Below are 17,329 nucleotides of genomic sequence, written 5' to 3'. Positions count from 1 at the left end.
AGAGCCAGTGTGGTGTAGTGGTTAAGAGCGATAGACTCATAATCTGGAGAACCGGGTTCAAGTCTCCGCTCCTCCACATGCAGCTCCTGGGTGGCCTTGGGCCAGTCACACTTCTCTGCAGTCTCTCAGCCCCACTCACCTCACAGAGTGTTTGTTGTGGGGGAGGAAGGGAAAGGAGAATGTTAGCCACTTTGAGACTCCTTAGGGTAGTGATAAAGCGGGATATCAAATCCAAACTCTTCTTACTTGCAGGATCATCTTGTCCCATATGCGTTCACTCAACCACTTGATCTGCAGAACTGTTACAGGTCCCACATAATACTTGTTCCGCTTTAGTTGAGATTTCTTGCATTGCAGGATCCCTTCCAACGCTACCATTCTATGATTCCATAACTTTTTAGTGTGACAGCACCCTCCTTTGGAACTCCCTGCTTTTTGACAGCAGGCAGAAGCCTTCGCCGTTCTCTTGCCAGTGCCTGCTAAATAATATTTTTCTTTAGGCAAACTTATCCAGGCACATGGATACTGGCATGCTTTAATATTTTTTCTTTGTTGATTTTAATTATCTTCAAATGCCTCCAGCTGTTTTTATTTATTACATTACTTCTTGTACACCACTTAGAGGTTTGTCTACAATCAAGCAGCATATAAATTTTGTTAAATAAATAAATGCTGCTGACATAGCCTAAATAGCACTATCTTTGCAGAAGAGGGAAGTATCAGATAGAATGGGGCAATGCCAAGATTTGTAGAAGCGCATTAAAAATCTTTTGAACGAAACCATAACTGGGAGATCCCAGCAAGGAAGGAGCATTTCTCAGTCAGGTGGGGACTGAGCATGCTCAGTAGTCGCAGAGTACTGACTGACTGTCGGGGGAGGCAGCACTGAAGATAGACAACCAGGGTAAAATAACAGAATGGAATGCAGTGGAGTTTCGTGAATGGTGTGCATGCCTGGCTGACTGGAATGTGCACTTGACACTGCAACATTTTGTTGTAGCCCCCACCACCTATACTTCTAAAACGATTCTTCCTTTTTTCCTTTAAATGTGCTGCTTCATTCCAGGGGTCTTTGTAGTCTTTGAAATATTTTCAGTGCGGTCCGCCTATAAACCAATTAAGCACTGTTTTGTCAAAATCAGTTTTGTCTCCACGCAACACCACTCTCAGATCCCCAGGGATCTGGATATTTGCTCTCGCTGTCACTGGCAATTTTACATCTGTGGACTCTATCTGCCAGTGAGGTTTTAGATTTGGATGGCTTTAAAGAGGGGGATTAGGCAAATTCATGAAGGATAAGGAAATCAACCACTACTAGTCGCAATAGATATGTATTGCCTCTGGTATCAAAGGTATGGAGTACCCTGCTCTATACTGAGTCAGACCACTGGTGCCTCTGCTTCAGCACTGTCTACACTGACAGGCAAAGGCTCCTCCGTGTTTCAGACAGGCGACATTCCAATCTCACCTAGGGATGCTGGGGATCAGACCTGGGACTTTCTGCATTCAAAGCTCTACCACTGAACTACAGTCCTTCCCAGGAGCATATTGCTCACTATGCCTCTGAATACCAGTCGCTGAGAAACATGAGTGGGGAGATTGCTATTGCACACATGGTTTACTTGCAGGTTTCCCAGGTACAGTTGGTAGGCCCCTGTGAAAACAGAATGCTAGAACAAACCAGCAGTAAATCACACTGTCAAAGCTGGACTTAACTCTTTATTAGCCAAAACACGTACTTCACACACTTGGCTGAGTGTCAGGCCTAATGAGCACAGCAGTTCATCTCTGGTAGGTCTGGCCCCATGGATCTGTTGCTCAGACTGAAAGTCCCTGTCTCCCCAAAGCCATCTAAGTCCCCTCCGCTCCAGGGCCTTCCCCAAGCAATCAGAGACTCTGCCTGCTTGCAGCCTGCCGCTGCTCAGCCCGTTTCAGCTCTCTTCTGGTTCTGGGAGACAAGGGCAAGGGAAGCTTGTTGGAGCAGGAGGGGGAGACACCCATGACTCTTCAGTGGCCTGACTCATCTCTGCCACTTGGCCTCTCTCCTCTCACACCCGTGTTTCAGCATCTGCCTCTTAATTCTGGACTTCTCTCTGGCACAGACTCTCCCAGCTCACTAAGCCCTGTTACCTCTTCAGCTTCTGACACCTTCTCTTCCCAGTCTTCTCACTCTGACCACTCACCATTGTCTCCCCAGGCTCTGGGCCATCTTTCGTTGGTGGTTCCCCAGCTGGTTCCTCCCACCAATCCTCTACATGCAACAAGTCCATGACTTGTGAATGCTAGTTGCTGGAAATCACAAGTCACTCCTTGGTCTGTACAAAGCAGCCTTTTTCACTGTCCATGATCCAACAGACCAACGTTTTTCAACATTGAAAAAGGCTGCTTTGTACAGACCAAGGACCCATCTTGTCCACTATCCTGTTCTAGAGTGGCCAACCAGAGGCCTATAGGAAACCCACAAGCAGCACTGGAGTGAAAAAACCCCACTTGTGATTTTGAGCAACTAGCATTCACAGGCATACGCTCAGTGGAGGTATAACAATAGCCAGCATGGCTAGTAATGATTGATTCTTAGGTCCTTACGGGTCAAAGAACAGCCATTCATTTTTATATCGGACACAGTGGAGAAGGCCTTTTCAAAAATGATGCCCACCATGTCCGATATTTGTAAGTCAGTCTATTAAAAATGCAGCCGTATCTATGCCTACATACAATTGCTATCCAGTAAATCAGGGACATCATTTCAATCAACTAGCAGATCCTTAAACGGATTTACCTAAACAATTAAACAACTCATTGCTTTATTGAGCGGTCACAAAATTTAGCTGGCAAACTTGTCAGCCCATATCCTTGATGAATGGTAAAGGCACACAGCAGAACAAGATCCCAAAGCACTTTTTAAAAATCCATTCCCTTTTCAAGGGCCACATGTTAGCTGTCATGTGCTGAGAAGGTTAAGTTCTGTTTTCTCCAGGTGAGAGCAAGCAAAACTCAAGACTGCAGCCCTGGCTAATTCAGGGGCTGTAACTGAGACCCTTAACCAACAGAGGGAGGGAGGGAGAGGGAAGGAAAAGTCACAGGCATCATAGCCAGACTAGGGTCCTTTATAGGAAAGCCCCCTGGCTTTTTCCATCAGATGTTTTTCAGCACAGAAGGTGTGTTGTTGCGGGGGTGGGGAGTGGTATGGGAGATGACTCTTAAGAATTGCAGGAAAGTTAGAAATCAGCAGATGAAGGTGGAGAAAGCACAGTCTATGCCCCACCCACCTGACTGGGTTGCCCCAGCCAATCTAACCAGCTTCCAACATATGTGAAAACATAATAAAACATCAAAACTTCCCTATAGAGGGCTTCCTTTAGATGTCTTCTAAAGGTTACTTATCTCCTTGGCTCAAGGAGTTGCAGAATTCCGTACCCTCCGGTGAAAATAGGGGTGGCCTAAGGAAAAGTGGGACATTCTGGGATCAAATCAGAAACTGGGATGGCTTCTGTAAATCTGGGATTGTCACTGGGAAATAGGGGCACTTGGAAGGTTTGAGATGGGCTTCAGGGGAGATGGAGCATTCAGAACAAACACTTCTGCTCAAACGACTGCAAGCAGAATTGAGGTGAGCACAACGTGCCGTAAGCAGGCTCCTTCGCACCGATTCTGTTCATACCCCCAAACCCTAGCTGGTCCTCTGCCCCATTTCCCTATGGATCTGATGAACCATCAGCCAGAGAAACAAAAAAAATGCTGATATTACTGTCAAAAGCCTTGATTCTGGGCTGCAAAGTCTTCAGCTGAGTTGAGTGACGCAACTCAGGGGTTCAAGAACATTTGAAAAAGCCTTTGAGATTTCCCCATGTAGTCAAAGGCAATGTTTGCAAGCCCTCCAATCATTTTTAAATGGAGACAAGGGATAGCCACGCATTCCTAGTGGGCTCTCTCTCTCTCTCTCTCTCTCTCTCTCTCTCTCTCTCTCTCTCTCTCTCTCTCTCTCTCTCTCTCTCTCTCCACTAGGTGGAGTCTTGCCCTTACTGCCCAGTGTCTCTGCTGCCCTAGAACTTTACAGGACTCTGGCCTTAAACTGCATCCTACGCAGAAAGGAAAAGGAGAAAAGGCCACGCAAACCTGCGCTCCGTTTCCTGCTTTTGTCCGCTCTCCTTCTCAGCCTGACAACATGCCAACTTTTGCACGGAGCCCTGGCTTTGACAAGCCTTTGAACCAACGTGGCCAGGCCACCAATTAGCATCAAAAGAGCACTGTACTAATGATAGAGGTTCTTCTATGCCCTGGCGTGACTTAAACTACATGTTTCTTTAAGAACTGGCATGACTCACTCCTTTACAACACTCTGTACCATCTAAATATAACCACGTCATTCCAATTCAAAGCCCCCTCCCAGTTTTTTGTTTTGTTTTTTTGCATTATTTTGTTTTGGCTTCCAGTCACTTCAGTGTGGGCTTGAATGGATTCTTGAGCCGGCTGCCAAACATCAAACAGACCCATGATTTATACTTTGGAATTATTTACAGGTTGATCATTAAATAAGAAGCGGTTTGCGTTCCTGTGCTTGAGAAGGTAACCTGCCAAATTTAACATAATAGAACGCTGTCCTGCGTGCTGTTGTAAAAGTTTGACAGACTGACAGCTGTTTTCTGGAAGAGTGGTCTCTGGGGTTTTGTAATGGGTTCCTTGGCAGGCAGGCATCCAACAGATGAAGCTTTCCCTAGCCCAGCAGTTCTGCTCCAAGAGAGGGAGCCTTTCAGCCTTTCAAAAGTGTGGTGCGCCAAAACCTGTCCTCCGATTTTGTGAAAAGTTTCCCATTCCTGCAAAAGAGGCTTCTGTCTCCTTCGCTCTGCCTCATGGTCAGGAGGAAGCTAGGAAATTTCTTGACCATTTCTGTGCGTTGAGCTTACCTTATCGCTGCAAGGTGGCTGGGGGTGGTGCGTGTCTTTTCCTGTCCATTAACCATTTCTGCAGCACTCTGCAGCCTCCACGGCTACCAGCGTTTCCTGATCTGAAAAAGCCCCATGGGAGCAGTTACCTCGTGACATCTTCCCCCTGGGCTTCATCTCAAAGAGTGGGGAAGTCAGGGGAAAACAGGCAACTGAGTGCCTGAGATCAGTGCGCCTGCTGATTTTGTTTTCAAGGGTGCAATTGTACGACAAGGTCTGCTCCAGCTCAGCAGGTTAATTCTCTGGCTCAGCTGCTGTTAAGTCCCCACCCCTGTCTCAGCTGAAGATACACTAGAATAACTTGCTCACCTGAGCTCTGCCAGGGCCCAGCCGACTGACCTGAAATCTGTTGAAAGGGGCATTCTAGGTTGTGATAGGGGTGGAACCAGAAAGGGGAGATTTAAGCTGGATCCCAGGCCTGTGTAGCTCAGTCATATGACCTGGCAACTCAGAGTAGAACATTATTTTAAAGGCTTGTTTTCCCTCTGACAGGGTTAGGAAGAGCAGCAGCAACCCTGCTGCTGAATGAGCTTTGGATATGGCGTAACTTTACGCTGGCTTAACTTACAGTGGCTTCTTGTGCTACCTAAGCAAAGTCCTTCCTTTTGAAAAGAATTCCCATGCCAATGGCTTTAAAAGACTTCACTTCAAGCCATCCCGCCTTCCCATCCTTACAGGAAAGTTAAGAAATCATGGGCACCCAGGAAGAGTGCTGACTGTGGTGTCATGGTTAGATCACTGGACTAGGACCTGGGAAACCAGGGTTCAAATCCCTGCTCAGTCATGAAGCTCACTGGGTGAACTTAGGCCAGTTGTTCTCAGCCTGAACTACCTGACATGGGATAAACTACCTGTTGTGAGATAAAATGGAGCAAGGGAAGAGCTGTTTATGCCACCTTGAGCTCCTTAGGGTGCAAATGTAATCACCAGTTCCGGCCCCTCTCAGGTGGGCACCATTGCCATGACAGTGGAACCTCGGGTTACGTACCACCCCCTTTGTGCATGCTTCAGGATACGCATGCGGCAAACCTGGAAGTGACAGAAAGGTTTCCGCTGGCCGCACCTGCACAGAAGCGGGCTACCGCCATGAGCACCTGCGCAGAACAGGCGCCTCTGGATATAAATGTTTCGGGGTAAGAACGGACCCCCAAAATTAATAATTTCATATCCAGAGGTGTTCATGGTGAGTTCCGGCACCACCTTTTCTAGAAAAATAGCACTGGTAATAACTAACAAACTAAATACTGGAGAGATGATTCCTAGGATGAACCAAAGGGACACTCACAAGCACCATAAAGCAACCTTGAGGCTAAGGTCAGCTTAGCAAAAAACCAAAACAAACACTCAAATCCATACCAAAAAGATTTCAACCCACCCATGAAAATGTCGCTGAAATTTTCCCTCCCCTAATTTTCAAATGCAGTTCCCTTTATTGTTGGTTAATGGAAAATGGTAGAGAAAAAGAGGAGGAGAGATTTTCAGCACATCACTGGTGCAAAGCACAGTCTAAGGCTGGAATAGGGAACTTGTGGCCTCACAGCTCCCATAAGCCCTGCCCAACAGGGCCAATGGTCAAAGATGAAGGGAGTCAGCGCCCCACAACATCGGGGTGGGACCAGGTTCCCTGTCCCTGATGCAGAAGAAGAAGCTTCAGGTCTCGAGAGCAGGAGGAAAGGAACAAGTATGGAAGCTGTGTGACCACAGGAAGTGATGTCAGCATGAGGACAGTTCAAGTTCAGTAGACTGTTAAGAAGCGACCAGAATAAATAATGACAGGCGAGGAGAGGGGTGGGGTGGGGAAGAGAGTCAAAGAGTAGGAAGGAATGGCATGCGAAGAGCAAAATTTATACTAGTTGAATCACTTGGAAAACACTCATGGAAGTTCCAAAAATAGCTACTAATGATCCTATCTACTGAATGGTGAATGATTAATTTCTGGTTACGAAGCAATTATGTTGTCTTTTCACAGTGCAGGGAGCTACAGTAAGCCCACAGCGTGCTTGACAATCGCAAGAGAGAAAGGGATTTTGGATTAACAGCTTCAAAGACAAGAGGAAGCAATTTGCACTCCTTGTGTTTTTACAGGCTCTTGTTTGTCTCCTTCTGGCATATGCGCAGCTGACTCAACAGGTCTGGATGGGCCAGTGATGGAGCCTGCCCCGTATTTCCTTTTCCTTTGCAAACAGGCATGTCAGTACTTTGGACTGGAAGGGTGGCTGTCTTACTGTACGTTTAGCTGCACATCTGGAGCTGCTGGGTGTTCAGGTTCTGCTTAGTCTAATCATGTCACGTTTCAAATGCATTGTTGATACTGATCTTGAAATCCTCTCCAAACATGTTCCTCTTATCTTAAAACTTCTCTCCCTCCTCTGCTTGGGAAGGTCACTACAATCTCCTAATGGAACCCAATAGCTTTGCTGGGCCTCATGCTTATCAGCTTGTGACATACTCTCCAACATTTCTCCAGTGAAAATAGGGGTCTTCTATTCAATAATAGTAATAGTAATAATAATAATAATAATAATAATAATAATAATAATAATAATAATACCCCTCCCATCTGACTGGGTTGCCCAGTCACTCTAGGCGGCTTCCAACATACCCATCAACATTTCTCTGACGAAAATAGGGACATCCTAAGGAAAATACCGGGACACAGGTGGCGCTGTGGGTTAAAGCCTCAGCACCTAGGACTTGCCGATCGAAAGGTCGGCGGTTCGAATCCCTGCTGCGGGGTGCGCTCCCGCTGCTCGGTCCCAGCGCCTGCCAACCTAGCAGTTCGAAAGCACCTCCGGGTGCAAGTAGATAAATAGGGACCGCTTACCAGCGGGAAGGTAAACAGCGTTTCCATGTGCAGCTCTGGCTCGCCAGAGCAGCGATGTCACACTGGCCATGTGACCCGGAAGTGTCTCCGGACAGCGCTGGCCCCTGGCCTCTTAAGTGAGATGGGCGCACAACCCCAGAGTCTGTCAAGACTGGCCCGTACGGGCAGGGGTACCTTTACCTTTACCTTTACTAAGGAAAATACCAGGATCAAATCAGAAACCAAAATGGCTTCTGTAGATCCAGGACTGTCCCTGTAAAATAGGGACACTTGTGGGGAGTCTGTTGTGGTAACACAGAGGCTGGCTTTTTCACTCATGGCACCAGTGTTGTGGAATGCCCTTCCTGGCTGAAATGCAAGAGGCCACATCAATATTTTCCTGGCTTCTGATGACACGCTTGTTTAGTCCAGCATTCCTTTGAATTGAAATTCTGAGTGTATTGTTTTAACTGGGGGGTTGTTGTTTTTTGGTGGGGGGCAGCCAACTGCTTTAATTTTGTCATGTTCTTTAATCGCTTGTTTCATTGTATGTTTTAATTAAGGTTTCTTTAGTGCCCCGAGGGAACTGTTATTGTGCATTTTAATCATGTACTGATGTTAAAGTTGTAAGCCACACTTAGCAGCAATTTTGGCAGTATGGATAAATATAAACAAGTCATACCGATTACTTTTCTATATTTCTGTTATCGTTTGGTTTACCTTGTGTAATCAATGGTTGCCAACCTTTTACCGGCCACTGGGCACATTTGGAATTTTGTGCAGAGGAAGTCAGTAACAAAATGGCTGCCGCGGGAATGTGGCACAACACAAAATGGCTGCTGAGGCTACGTGGCATAACACAAATTGCCGACTACAGATAAAAAAGCAGGAGAAAAGAGCCAAGGGCTACCAAATGGTGTGAAGACGGAAGAAAAACACCTGTACCAGCCACCGCCACACATACTCACAGAGAGAAGCTCTTTGTACTTCTCCTCTGTTCAGAATGGGAGGGTGGGCAACCAGCCCTGGCATGCAATGGAAGTTGGGCATGCCTAAGAGGGCATGTTCAGTGCAGGATTATTTAAGCCTGTGCAACGAGGAACTCAACAAGAAGAGCCAACTGTTTCCAGTGCATTGCAGGGGTTTAAAAGGATTTTTACTGAGACTTTTTGTGGGTAGCAGAGAAGGTACTGGCAGGCACACTGGTACATGTTTTAAGGATATTAGATGTTTAATTTTCCTGAAATGGGACTATTGATTTGAGTTGCTATGTGTATTTAAAACAAGGGGGTGGGTTTGTCAAGGTACACCTCTCATGTGATTGGCTAATAGTCGCATTGGAGGTATACTTTGACAGTTCATGGCAGTCACTCTTTCTGTTACTGGTGGCTGTTACTGTATCTCTGTGGTGTGTGTCTGTGAGGAGAATATAGGACACAGTAAAAGACAGTGTGTCTCTGCCTGTAATAGGTCAGACAGAGGGTGATCCCTATAACGTAAACAGGGAGACTTCTGTCTAGGAGATTTCTTTATAAAGGAAGAACACTTTGCTGAGCTAAAGAGCGAAGTGGGAACTGAGATTGGACCCATGTTTGTATGAACATGAGAATGTAAATATGTTCTTCATTTAAATATCTATTAAAAGAATTTATTCAGTTACCCAGAAGAGTTATTAGGCTTTTTTCTTTCTTTCTGTAAGCTACTCTGCCACTTGACATCAAGTTTATCTTTTTTCCAATTACCCAATAATAACAACCTGCACATTGGTGACCCCGGCTGCATATTGTGAGCTACCTTCATCCCAGTTTCCTTTATTCAGGGTCTAGCATATGAATTAAAGCAGGATCTGGGTGTCTGTGGTCATCCAAGTGTTGTTGGACTCCAACTCCCATCAATCCTCACCATTGGCCATGCTGGCTGGGGCAGGTGGGAGATGGAGTTCAGTGACACCTGGAGGGCAACAGGTTCTCTCTCAATTAAAGTCCATACTATTTTAAGTATGATGCATAGGCCTGAGTTGCATGCGCCCACATCCCATAACACAAACTTATGTAGCTCATGAAGGGTGTGAAAGATGCAGGTGTTTGGGAGATAGATGCAAATGACATGGGTCTCTTCTGTTATCCCCCTGCAAAAATATGGTGGCAAAGACACCAGGGACTAGCCTCATCCATTGAGTTTCAATATGCACATACCAACAATAATCGGATAAGTCAACACCCCAGAAAGAATGGGCTTCCAGAAGAGCATGTGCAGAAGGCCAGGCTGCCATCTTAACAAGAGATTACAGGACTGCTATGTTAAGTTATTCTTTCAGAAGTGGTCCTTTGCATACATTCAGTGCTATATTAGCTGTTCTGTCCAACTAGTGCTGTGCTGAAAATTTCTCATCTTTTTTTTTTTGCAACTGTTCCCCATCAATTAATGAGAAAAGAAATTGCATTCAAAAATGATGGGAAGAGAAAGTGATAAGTGAAGCTCTCATGGATGGGGAGACAGGGTTCATGCTTTTATCATACTTTTGAGGTGGTTGAGGAATGTTGTGTGTGTCCCCTACCATTCATTCTGTAAATCATCTCACCAGTGGCTTGCGCCCTGCACCCTTCCCAGGTGCCCATGCTACAGTTAAAGCTCATAGGAAGACATGATGAAGCAATTAGATCAGGAAGTGTGGGCAACTGGGGAGGCTGCAGAATGCTGGAGAAATATTTATGGAGAGAGAGGAAAAAACTCCACACACCACCCTCAGACACCTCACAACAATAAAGTAAGCTCTGAACTCACTGAAATTCTAAAGTGCCATGAGAATGAATGGGGGGAAATTGAAGTCTCTTTCGCAGGGGAAGGATAATTTCAAGAAATCGGAGGACAGGTTTCAACACAGCACAAGACTAAATTATTTGCCTTCAACTGGTGGTTCCAGAGTCATAAACGGATCACGATCTGACCTAGCATGGGTTGTATCAGTGCTATTGATATAAGCAGAAAAGGCTGATAGAAGGAGACAGAGATAAGAGAAAAGTAGGAGACAGAGGAAAGAAGGACAGATCTAGAAAGATAAGGTAAACATAAAATTAATTTGAAAGTTAAGTTATTCAACTCAGCTCCCATGTTGCAGGTTGGGCTGAAAGGTGGATTCTGATTCTTAAAGGTAGAATCCAGCTAGACCACCCAGAATAATTTCACCCTTGTTGGTATGCAGGGCAAGGCTGGGGTGATCAAATTCAGGATGGCCCCTCTTATCCCTTCTCCTGCAGCCCCTGGAAAACCTGCACTCCAAAGCCCTCTATATTAGCAAGCGTTACCTTAGAGTCTCTCCAGACGACCCCCGCCTTTTCCAAAGGTTGACCAAGCTGCTTGAGCGGCTGGTGGCGGAAGACGACTTCCCGTCCCCCACGTGCATGCGGACCACGGTCGAGGTGGTGAATGCGCTGCGCACATTCCTCTCGGGCTTGGCGAGGATGATGTAGACCTTTGGCACGAACATGCAGCCGAGAGCCACCGTGGCACTCAGGCTGACGGAGAAACACATGGTGATGATCTTATAGTTGCTCCCAAAATAGATCGGCACGAAAGCCAGCCAGATGATGCAAGTGGTGTACATGGTGAAGGCAATGTACTTGGCCTCATTGAAGTTGGCGGGGACATTTCTGGTCTTGAACGCATAGAAGGTGCAGCTCAAGATGAGCAAGCCATTGTATCCAAGGGGAGTCACGACCCCCAGGTTGGTGGTGTTGCAGATCAGGTACACTTCTCGGATGCTTGGGTAATCGTGCTTTATATTGGGCGGCTCCATGATGAAAAGAGCAACGATGATGCCCAGTTGGACGCATATCAAGATAAAAGCGATGACCAGCTGGGCACAGGCGCTCATGAAGCGAGGTTTCTTGGTGCAGATCTTCTTCTTGCTGCCGGCAAGGATCCTCGCGATGCGGTTGGTTTTTGTCACCAGCGCAGAGTAGCTCATAGCCGGGGAGAGGCCAATGCCGATTCTCTGAAGGTAGCAGTAGATCTGCTGAGGCTTGGCGATGAGGCAGAAAGTGCACAGGTAACCCAGAAATATGCCGGCTAAGATGATGTAACAGAGTTCTCGGCTGGACGACTTGACCACCGGAGTGTCGCGGTACATGATGAAGACCGCGGTGACAAACATGGTAGCCAGGAGACCCAAGCAGGCGAAAACAACGGCAGCAATTGGTTCCGGGTCGCCCCAACGGAGATACTGGACTGGGATTAAATCACAACCTGGCACGGAGAGGAAGGAAAAGTAAGTCAGTGAGGAAGAAGCCTTGGAGTAAAGAACCGAAGGCAACAACGGCAGCGAGGATTTTGTATGTGCAGAAGGAAACAGCAATGCCCAGAGAAGTAGAATGGATTAACAAACTAATGGACTATGCCAAAATGGCAAAACTAACTGCTAGACTAAGAGACTCTAACAAATGAGGTGTTTGTAGAAGACCAGAACCCCTTTTCGGATTACTTAAGTAAATGCTTTGATTCTTTTTCAAGACGAAATGGATTTTTATCTCGAGCAACAGAAGAACAAGAATAAGTTATTTTCAGGTTTATATTTTATACTTTGCATAATGTTAGAAACAAATGGGCAGTTCAGAGAGCGGAGATATAACGTCTTATCAAGTGATATGGGAATTCACAGAAAAGTAAGAATGTGTTTTTTTAAAGATGCATTATGTGGATTTATTTTATTTTTTTAAAAAAGAACCAAAGGCATCACACAGGTGTTCTTAACTTGTTGCGGAGCTGGTATATAAATTCCTCTATGCCATTTGCCTACTGTTTCGTTTGGGGGAGATGCAAAACCTCTGCAGTAGACACAGCTCGTGTTTTGCCATCTTGTTCTTCCAAAATGTGTTAACACAGACACCCACCTACACCCACACACCCACACACCATTAACATGCTTTATGGAATATTGCAAAGTGGGGCTTTGCTGAGGTACTTTTTCAAACCAAAGGCTTGTTTTTCAAGCATCGACATATGTTTGCATCCTCTCAGGCTCCTTGACATACACGTAAACTCTTGCAGTGGGCATGCCAAAGGATTATCATTTGTATTGTTATTATTTAAATGTATATCCCACCTCTCTTCCCAAAGGAGTCAGTGAGGCAAATGCACAAAGGATTAAAAACATCTAAGATGCAGGCGCAAACTGGGAAATTGTTTCAGAAGAGGGAGGTCTTCAGCAGATGCCAAAAGGCAACAGAGATGGGGCCTGACTCATATTTGATGAGAGGGAATTCCAAAGGAACTGGCCTGTGCAAATCCAACTGGAAATTCAATGTCCACAAAAAGAAATTTCTCAGAAAACCACTTCCCGCTTTCCTTACTTCATGCAGATTTCCTAGTTTGATATAATCCTCCTCGGGGGTTGACCTTCCCAGCAGCTCCTTGATTGTTACTCATAAAGCTGATATTTGATTGCTCTTCTAAGCTTGTCGTTGCTGTTCTTTGGGGCCCCCTGTTGAGTTCTTACAAGCCAGCTGGCATTGGGTTTTCTCATATCTTAAACTACTTGATGCTCAGTCAAGTATTCAGCTCCTTGAGAAAACCTCACCTGTGCTCTCACAGTCCTCTCGATTGCATTTCCAGTGCACTTTATAACTGAACACCAGCCATCCTTTCAATTATTAAAAGCGACACACACGCTCCCAGTCAACGTTGTCACAAGGGGTAGAATTATATTCTCCATTAACAGCTGCCTTTCATCCTCTCCCACTCTGTAGTTTTATGGAAAGTAAATCCTATGGAATTCAACGGAGCCTACTTCCAGGTTAGGATTGCAGCTTAAATCAAACCAACACATTGAATCTTGACCAAGATAGATTCCTTCCTTCCTTCCTTCCTTCCTTCCTTCCTTCCTTCCTTCCTTCCTTCCTTCCTTCCTTCCTTCCTGTGACCCAGAACATCATAAATGGTTCCCCCACATGCTATCCCACTAACAGCTCTGTAAGGTAGGTTAAAGTTGAGATACAACCAATGCACTTCATGGAGTTTGAAATCAGGATTTTCCTACCCTTTCCTTCCTCTAAACAAAATCTATTTATTCCCCTTCCAGTAGAAACCTTAGAGACCAACTAAGTTTGCTATTGGTATGAGCTTTCGTGTGCATGCACACTTCTTCAGATTTCGTATGCATGCACACGAAAGCTCTTACCAATAACAAACTTAGTTGGTCTCTAAGGTGCTACTGGAAGAATTTTTATTTTATTTTGTTTTGAATACGGCAGACCAACACTGCTACCTACCCGTAACTTCCTCTAAATGTTGCACCAGCCTGGTTCTTTACTTCATATTCACACTATTTATTCACAGACTGAAGCTGCTTTGGGGGAACAATGAATCGAAACACAACATTGAGTAAGAAACGAGATGACAGATACATGGTAGATATGGGTTGTGGCTATTTTGTGTACGCTGCTTTCCAAACCAGAGGTAGGAGTGCACTGGATGCAGAATAAATGGGAGTGTGTACTCCCATTTATGAAGAGAATCCAGTCATGCCATATAGAATACTGAGTAATAACTTTTGTGATGGCTAATTGCAGATTGCGTGAATGGTACATTGGTTATTTTCTTCCAAGGAACTCAAAGTACCATGCATGATTCTCCTCCTGCCCATTTTATCCTTGTGAGGTACCTTAAGCAGAGAGACAGCGACTGGCTGGAGTTAACCCAGTGAGCTTCATGGCTGAGCAAGGATTTCAATCCTGGCCTCTCAGGTCCTAGTTTGACAGTCTAACCACCACACATGGTTCTCTGTTAGGGGGCCCGTTTTGAGGATACTCAACTTGTCTAGATCGGTCTGGAGGGATTTGTGAAAGCCCTCTGAGAAATGCTCAACAATCTCAGTGGCTTCCTCCAAAGTCGTGTCTTGAGAAGGACCCTCCGAATTCACCTTTGTTTTTGCTCTAGGTGAAATCTGGTGGCAGCACAGTAAGAATCGAGCTGGCAACTTAGCTTCCACATCAGGGATTGTTCTCCAGCACCTCATTAGTATGCTTAGGGTAAGTCTTCCTTTGGCTGCTTTTCAGGGAACTTCTTGCTAGCTTACACTTGAAGTGCTAAAGGGCTGAACTGTGATCCAGGAAAAGGAGAAGGTGGGGGGGCAGGAAGCAGGGGTGTCCTTAATTTACTCCATCAGATTAGTTAGATACTTTTCTTCCAACTATAGGAAAAAGCACATTTTTGAAGTCTATTGCAATTAAATAGAAGCCTTTCAGGCATTTCACAGACTCCAAAATACCGAGCTTCCTTGTTCTCACCTCAAAAATCAAATTTCCAACACATTTAGAGGACATTAAGAATGAGAAATGCCGATATAGCCTGCAGATAAATCAAAGGCCGGTAAAGAATTAATTGCATCTTTTCTCCATCCTTGCCTCCAAAGCTTCTGAAAGTAACTCTTTGTTTTGGTTGCTCCATGAGTGACAAAGAATATGGGATTCAGCCCCCACAGGAGGTAGCAGTGATTGTCGCAGTTCTGGCCCAGACCACAATGACACAGGTTCTTACTTGAGAATAAGGAAGAGGTCTTACTTGAGAGCAGAGAAGACCTAACAGGCTCAGTAGCAGGTAATGAGTCCCAGAGGCTGCTACACTCAGGTTAGAGGGCAGGAAAGCTGAGGCTACATGGGTTGGGGAACAGTGGTCGAAGTGTAAGGAGTTCAAGATCAGGGCAAAGATCAGAGTTGTCCCAATGGGTAGGCACACCCACCTGCCAAGTCTCGAAAGACAAGGCAAGGAACGCTTACTTGTAAGACTCCTGTGCCTTGCAAGATTGCTGGGTCCACAGATGCTCACTTTTGTTGGGAACAATGTACCTCTTGCCAGTGATGGGAGTGCTGCCTGGTCCTTCAAGACCAAGTGGTGACCTCCCCTTCTGACTCTGGTTCCTCCATCCCTAGCATTGGGCTGATGCCCTACCTGGATTTCATTGCTGCGTTCTTCTCCCCGGGAAGTAAAATGGAAGGTGGGAAGACTGTTTACCCAGCCAAGGCAGCCATATCCTGGGAGAAGGAAGTATCTGCTTCTTCTAGGCTCTGTTCCCCAGTCTCAGCTCCCTCTCATCACCCTCCTACCATTTGACAGAGTGAGGCAGCTGCCTCAGGCAGCAGATGCTTAGAGGGCAGAAGCATCAGTCCCCATAGGACCAAATTCTCTGTTCCAATCCTGCTGGCTTCAAAGGTTTGCTTCACCTGCATGTTCCCCACAGGGAACGCACTGCAAAGCAGCACCCAGCAGGATTGAACTCTCCACTCGGCAACTGATGAGCAGAGGGTTCAATCCTGCTGGCTGAAGGGGCCACAGAAAGCTCAGTGTGAAGCCCCTTCCTCCATAGGGCACCGAGGGGGACAGGAACAGAAGATAGTTTCCTGGAAGACATAATGGCTGGCTGAAACCTTGAATGGGACAACACCCCACAACATTTTGTTCCAGGTAGGGATGGGTGAATCTCTTAATTTTAGCTTCACATTTTTAAATTCAATTTGCAACATTTCCACCCAAGTTTGCATGAACTTTTTTAAAAAAAACCTTATAGAAATTCATCAGAATTATAATGCCTATTCCTCCTAATATACACATCTGCATGCAATTTTGCCCAATAAGCATATTTTTTGCTACCAATTTCCCCTAGCAGAACACCTTCCTCTTGGCTATTTTCAGCAATACGTGCATTTCCACACACACCTTCCCCTAATATGCACATTTTTGTATACAGTTTTTGGCTGGAGAAAGGGGCGTTGCATAACTCAGGGTTTACAATGGGTAGATGAGCTTCTGTCCACATATTGTTTTGGGAAGTGTGAATTAAAGAGCAATCCCACCCCAGTTGCAGGTCCCATTCATAAGATCATAATCTACATACCAGTGAGCTCATGGTTGGGCCAAGAACCCAACTCGCAAGCTGTGCATGTGTATTCATCGAAGACAAATTCGTTCTCTTTACACCGTGTGCAAGTCCAACAACAACTGACTTCACCTTTGCGGATAACCTAAGAAGAACACACATCAACATTTCAATGTCTGCAAAAATATTTTGCTTTATGCAGTTGTTTTTTTTAAAATTAACCTGTTCACATTTTATACACCTCTCTCCTGTACATATATTTTACCAAATGGGCTGAAGCGATTTATGGATGCTATTTCCGTATGATCAGCCAACACTTCCCTTGAGCTAAAACTACTCACCCATTTTCAGATTAGCTTTCAACGCTTGCCAAAAGCTGGGGCCCAGCTTCGGTTGGGAGCCAGAAGCCCTGAGTGCATCATGAACTCAAAAGGACCTTCATTTACCTTGATCTCTCCTTTCTCACATGGCTCGCTGCAGACAGATCTGATGGCAGAATTTTTATGGGCCCAAATTTCGTTGTCGTCCATTTTCAGTTCGCCGTTGTCCCAACTTCCAACGTTGATATAGTCAAAGTAGTCCTTTCCCATTTTCTTAAAGTTCATGATCTCATACCTTTTGAACAAAAAGGACAAACCATGCAGTTGAGTTTAACACAGCGCTGAGGACAGCCATGTAAGGAAATTGCCTTATACAGACTCAGACCATTAAGCT

At 45.5% G+C, this 17,329-nt stretch overlaps 1 protein-coding gene across 4 annotated transcripts in view; it reads right to left on the bottom strand.

Moving 5' to 3' along the window:
• GRM5 (glutamate metabotropic receptor 5) overlaps positions 1 to 17,329 on the bottom strand; it is a 252,464-nt gene that overhangs the window by 25,576 nt on the left and 209,559 nt on the right. For 2 of the 4 annotated variants that reach the window (XM_081909589.1, XM_081909590.1), the window contains exons 6-9: positions 17,062 to 17,230; positions 16,634 to 16,760; positions 11,052 to 11,991; positions 4,905 to 5,005 (exon numbers count right to left, since the gene is read on the bottom strand). In XM_081909589.1, the coding sequence (XP_081765715.1) occupies positions 4,906 to 5,005; positions 11,052 to 11,991; positions 16,634 to 16,760; positions 17,062 to 17,230 (1,336 nt within the window). In that variant the 3' untranslated portion in view covers position 4,905. The remainder of the gene's footprint in view (positions 1 to 4,904; positions 5,006 to 11,051; positions 11,992 to 16,633; positions 16,761 to 17,061; positions 17,231 to 17,329) is intronic. The other 2 variants (XM_081909588.1, XM_081909587.1) reach the window with 1 other exon arrangement.

Source organism: Podarcis melisellensis (genome assembly GCF_964234715.1).
Source record: "Podarcis melisellensis genome assembly, chromosome: 4".
NCBI classification, from domain to species: domain Eukaryota; kingdom Metazoa; phylum Chordata; class Lepidosauria; order Squamata; family Lacertidae; genus Podarcis; species Podarcis melisellensis.
This window is presented reverse-complemented; position numbering and strand designations above follow the sequence as displayed.